Source organism: Orycteropus afer, unplaced genomic scaffold (genome assembly GCF_000298275.1).
Source record: "Orycteropus afer afer isolate SDZICR_OR568_19922 unplaced genomic scaffold, OryAfe1.0 scaffold00245, whole genome shotgun sequence".
NCBI lineage: Eukaryota > Metazoa > Chordata > Mammalia > Tubulidentata > Orycteropodidae > Orycteropus > Orycteropus afer.
The window spans coordinates 3,663,640-3,669,715 of NW_006921832.1; the positions used below are offsets into that span (position 1 = coordinate 3,663,640).

A 6,076-nucleotide genomic window follows, 5' to 3' on the forward strand; every position below is an offset into this window, starting at 1 on the left:
AAGTCAAACTATCCCTATTTGCTGATGATATGATCCTATACCTAGAAAACCCAAGAGACTCAGTCAAAAATCTACTGGAACTAATTGAGAGATTTAGCATTGTGGCAGGATATAAGATCAACATCCAAAAATCAGTTGGATTCCTCTATACCATTAAAGAGATTGCTGAAAAAGAAATAAGGAAATTAATACTGTTTACAAAAGCTACCAAAAAAACAAAATACTTGGGAATAAATCTTACCAGGGACACAAAAGACCTATACAAAGAAAACTATAAAATACTACTTCAAGAAATGCAAGAGATCTAGATAAATGGAAGAACATATACCATGCTTGTGAATAGGAAGACTGAACACTGTGAAAATGTCAATTCTACCCAAAGCAATCTATACATTCAATGCAATCCCAATCCAGATCCCATCAACATATTTTAAGGATATGGAAAAACCAATCCCTAACTTTATAAGGAAAGGAAAGAGACCTCAGATAAGCAAAGCACTATTGAAGAAGAAGAACAAAGTAGGAGGTCTCACAATGCTGGATCTCAAAACCTACTATACAGTCACAGTAGTCAAATGACCAACATAGAGACCAGTGGAATAGAATTGAGAACCCAGAATCAGATCCATTGACCTATGGTCAGCTAATCTTTGACAAAGGGCAGAAATTCATTAAATGGGGAAGAGAATGTTTGTTTAATAAATGGTGCTGGCAAAACTAGATATCCATTTGCAGTAAAATGAAACAAGATCTGTACTTAACACCATCAACAAAAACTAACTCTAGATGGATCAAAGACTTAAATGTGAAATGTATAAAGTTCCTCAAAGAAATCCTAGGGGCAAATTTAGGGGCCCTAGGATGTGGTATAAATAGACTATAAAGCATAAACCAAAAGGCACAAACAGTAGAAGAGAAACTAGATGAACGGGACTGTCTAAAAATTAAATATTTATGTGCTTCCAAAGACTTCTCCAAAAGAGTCAAAAGAAAACCTACAGATTAGGAAATAGTATTTGGCAATGACTTACCTGACAAGGGACTTATCTCTACAATGTATAGAAAACTCTAACACCATGGAGGTTGGACAAATAATCCAATTAAAAATGGGCAGAAGACATGAATAGACACTTCACCAAAGAGGATATTCAAGTGGCCAACAAACATATGAAGAAATGCTCACAATCATTAGCTATTTGTTGTTGTTGTTAATGTGCTGTCAAGTTGGACCTGACTCATAGCCACCCTTCCTTCGGTTTCCGAGGCAGTTATCACTATAGAAGTAGATTGCCCAACATTCCTTCTGAGGAATGGCTGGTGGGTTTGAACCTCCAGCCTTCTGATTAGCAGTCAAGTCCCTTAGGCACTAGGCTACCAGAGCGAGAGAAATGCAAATCAAGACAACAATGAGATACCATCTTGATCCAGCACTAGTAGCAAAGCTCAACAAGACAGAAAATAAGAAATGCTGCCAAGGATGTGGAGAGATTGGGACTCTCATACACTGCTGGTGGGACTGTAAAATAGTATAACCACTGTGGAAAGCAGCATGGTGATTACTTAAAAAGTTGGAATTAGAACTACCATTTGACCCAGTCATTCCATTACTGGGTATATATCCTAAGGAAGTGAGAGCCATGACAAGTACAGACATATGCACACCCATGCTCGCTGCAGCAGTATTTATAATAGCCAAAAGATGGAAACAACCTAGATGACCATCAGCTGAGGAACTGATAAGCAAACTATGGTATATACACACAAATGGAATACTATGCAGCCCTAAAGAATAACGTAGACTCTGTAAAACACCACATAATGTGGATGAACTTGGAGGACATTTTGCTGAGTAAAATAAGTCAATCACAGAAGGACAAATATTATATTAGTCTATTACAGTAAAAGTTAAGAAAAGGTTCATCTGTGGAAGGAAATTTTCTTTGTTGGTTACCAGGGGTGCAAGGGGAGGGTAGGGAACAATGATAGATAGGTAGAGATAAGTATGTATTTGGGTGAAGAGAAGGGCAATGTACCAAATGTGAGTGATCAACATGGTGGCACTGAGGAAGAGGAAGTCAGAGAGGTACATGGGAGGTACAGACAACAAAGATGAACCCTTTTGCACATACAGTAATGCATTGTCAGTGAACGCAAACATTGGTATATGGGTGGATAGATGGGTGGACAAGCTGAATTATTATGCATGTCTATGAAGTGGGGAGTGTATCCAAGAACATGTATAGGGTTGGCAGACAATGGTCCTATAAGTATATATGAATGATCAGAATTCCCAGGAGTATAGTAAAGCTGACAAGGGGCAAGGTTGTAAGTCACTGCTTGGTCACAGCCAGCTACCCAGAGGGACTGAGTAGTTGAACCTGTGGGCTTGGAACCATAGTCACAGGGGACATCAAGCTCAACTGCCATAATATACTATACAAAACATTGTTCCACCTCCTACTTTGGCGAGTAGTGACTGGGATCTTAAAAGCTTGCAAGCTGCCATCTAGATGCAACAATGGGTCTCTCCTTGTCCAGAGCCAAGAAGAATGAAGAAAACCAAAAATTCATGGAAACAATTAGTCCTAGTGACTGGTACACCATCCGATCTGCAGCTATATGACTATGAGACCAGAAGAACTAGATGGTGCCTGGCTACCACTGTCAACCACTTGCAAGGGGATCTATGTAGGAGTTCCTTGATAGAGAGGGAGAACAATGTGGAACAAAACTCAAAATCATTTGGAGGAAAAAAAAATGGGTGGGGGGGAACCAGGTTTGCTGGTCCGATAGAGCCTGGTGGAACTACTGAGACTATGGGCCCTAGCTGCCTTTCAAATCTAGAATTGAACCCACGCCTGTGGCTTCCAGCCAAGCACAAGATAAGCATACGAGTTGATCATTCTCCTGAGGTAGATACACTCCTTGGAGAGAACAATCACGGGAGAAACAAGGGCTGCTTATGCACAGGGAGGCAGCTTGGGGGCAGCAGTGCACGGAGGGATGGATACAAGGAAGAGGTAACTATTGGGAGGAAGTGGGAGGGGAGCTGTTGAATTGTGGTAAATTGTGGTCAGTGTCATTAGACAAAGTGTATGTGAACTGCTGTATGGAAAGTGAATTTGCACTGTAAATTTTCACCCAAATGACAATTAAAAAAAAAAAAAAGAGACTGAGGGAAATAATAAAAAAAAAAAAAAAAAAAGAATTCCCAGGTGTATAGTAGAGTTGACAAGGGACAAGGTTGTTGTCACTTCTTGGTCACAGCCAGCTACCCAGAGGGAGCAAGCAGTTGAACCTGTGGGCTTGGGACCATAAGTGCAGGAGACATCAAGCTCAACTGGCATAACATATTACACAAAATATGTTCCACCTCCTACTTTGGCGAGTAGCGACTGGGATCTTAAAAGCTTGCAAGCAGCCATCTAGATGCAACCATGGCTCTCTTCTTGTCCAGGGCAAAGAAGAGTGAAGAAAACCAAAGATTCATGGAAACAATTAGTCCTAGCAACTGGTACACCATGCGATCTGCAGCCTATATGACTATGAGACCAGAAGAACTAGAAGGTGCCTAGCCAGCACTATCACCCACTTGGAGGCGGATCTATGTAGGAGATTCTAGATAGAAAGAGAGACCATTGTGGAACAAAACTCACTTGGGAGATCTGGGGGGAACGAGGTTTGCTGATCTGATAGAGCCTGGTGGAACTACTGAGACTATGGGCCCTAGCTGGCCTTCAGGTCTGGAATTGAACCCACCCCTGTGGCTTCCAGCCAAACAAAAGATAGGCATATGAGTTGAACATTTACCTGAAGTAGATACACTCCCTGGAGACAACAATGATGGGAGAAAAGGCACAAGAAGACATCTCAGGGGGCAGGAGTGCAAGGAGGGATGGACACAGGGAAGAGGTAACTATTGGGAGGAAGTGGGAGGGGAGCTGTTGCAGTGGGGTATATTGTAGACAATGTCATGAAACAACGTGTGTGTGAACTGCTCTATGGAAAGTGAATTTGCTGTGTAAACTTTCACCCAAATCACAATAAAAAACAAACCAAAGAAAAGGAGATATGACCATAATAAATATTTATACACCTAATGAAAGAGCCCCAAAATACATAAATTCGACTTTAACAGAATTGAAAAGGCAAACACATGACTCCACAGTAATAGTAGGAGACTTTAATACACCACTTTTAATTACAGATAGAATAACTGGAAAGAAACTCAACAAAGACTCAGAAGAGCTAAACAATACCATCCACCAGCTTGACCTTACAGACAGAGCACTTCACCCAACAACAGCACAATATTATATATATATATATATTCTTTTCCAGTGCACATGGAACATTCTCCAGGATAGACTATATGTTAGGCCATGAAGCATGATCTTGTGAGTTTAAAGAGAAAAAAAAAAACACCAGAATTTTGTTCATACCTGCTTTGATGTGTAAACCTTCTTATATCTTCTGGTTTTTGAAACTCCCTAATGGGTACTGTCTTAACTGGCGTACCCTAAGCCAAAAAAAAGAGAAAGAGTCAAGTTAATATATGTTTCCAGAACACTATGACTGCATATTCACATTTCACTTGATATCTGGGAATATGCATACTACATTAAACAATATTTTAATAGAAATTTTAAGTATTTTTATGTCTAAAATCATTATAGGCTATATTATAGTTTTTATAAAAATACTCATATTCCACTCCCAGGATCTAGTTTTCAGCTTTTTTTTTCTTTTCCCTGTTCCTTTTTAGAAAGTTTATTTTTTATTTATTTATTTTTTTGGTTACTTTTTTTTTTTTTTTAATTAGGATTTGGGTGAAAAAAGTTTATTTTTTTATGATGTAGATTTCCTTCTCATGGATTACATAAATATAAATATATATATGTATGTATGTATGTATATATAGTGGCCATAAAATATTTACAGAATGATACGACTTTAGAATTGGAAAGAATCTTAGAGGTCACCTAGTATAAACTTCTTTCCAGGAGAGAGAGAGTTTTCATCCTCCCTTTATAGTTGTTCAGCCTTTCTTCAATATTTCTAGTAGTAGAGAGTTCACTTCTTTACTTCTTGGACACTAAAAATTGTTACTTATTTTAGTTACATAAACAGTTCACAAATACCTGGTAGAATATCAAGGTAAAACCAAAAGCAATTTCCATTTCTGGTAAAATACAGCATTAATTTATAAGAAATATTATTGACAATTTAATGTTTATATTTATAAACTAAACGGTTATGGTCATTTTTTAAAAATGAATTTAATCAAATATAATTTATGTACAGAGAAATACACAAAACTAAAGTTGACATGGGTCAATTAATTTTTTTTTTTTTTTTGCAGTGTTCCCTCTCCCTCCCCTCTCACCCATGGTAAACAAATAAAGTTTCCTTCCATATATAAACCTTTCTGTGACTTTATACAATAATGAACTAATACTACAGTTGTCCTTCTGTGATTGACTTATTTCACTCAGCATAATGTCCTCCAAGTTCACCCATGTTATGCAATGTTTTGCAGATTTTACATCATTCTTTAGTGTGACATAGCATTCCACTGTGTTTATGTACCATAGTTTGATTATTCATTCTTCTGCTGACGGGCACATAGGTTGTTTCCATCTTTTTGCTATTGCAAATAGTGATGCAATAAACATGGGTGTGCGTATATCTGTTCTTGTCCTGGCTCTTACTTCTTTAGGCTATATACCTAGTAATGGGATTGCTGGGTCAAATGGTATTTCTAATTCCAGGTTTATAAGGAATCCCAATACTGTTTTCCACAGTGGTTTTATCACTTTACAGTCCCACCAGCAGTGTATGAGAGTCCCAATCTCTCTACATTCTTGCCAGCATTTGTTATGTTCTGTCTAGTTCAACTCTTCCATTAGAGCTGGGGTAAGATAGTATCTCGTTGTTTGATTTGCATCTCTCTGATGGTGCAAAAACGACAAGGAGGCCACATGTTCTGACCTCCTCTAACCCTACAAGGGGAAGGCAGGATTACCAGCAGTAACCCAAGGCCTATTACTGCCAGGCCAGACATGTTGCCTCCCTC

The 6,076-nt window shown here is 38.5% G+C and overlaps 1 protein-coding gene across 1 annotated transcript in view; it reads right to left on the reverse strand.

Moving 5' to 3' along the window:
* Positions 1–6,076, reverse strand: part of LRCH3 (leucine rich repeats and calponin homology domain containing 3) — a 227,139-nt gene that overhangs the window by 70,135 nt on the left and 150,928 nt on the right. The window contains exon 10 of the mRNA XM_042782119.1: positions 4,443–4,519. Coding sequence (XP_042638053.1) covers positions 4,443–4,519 — 77 coding nt within the window. The remainder of the gene's footprint in view (positions 1–4,442; positions 4,520–6,076) is intronic.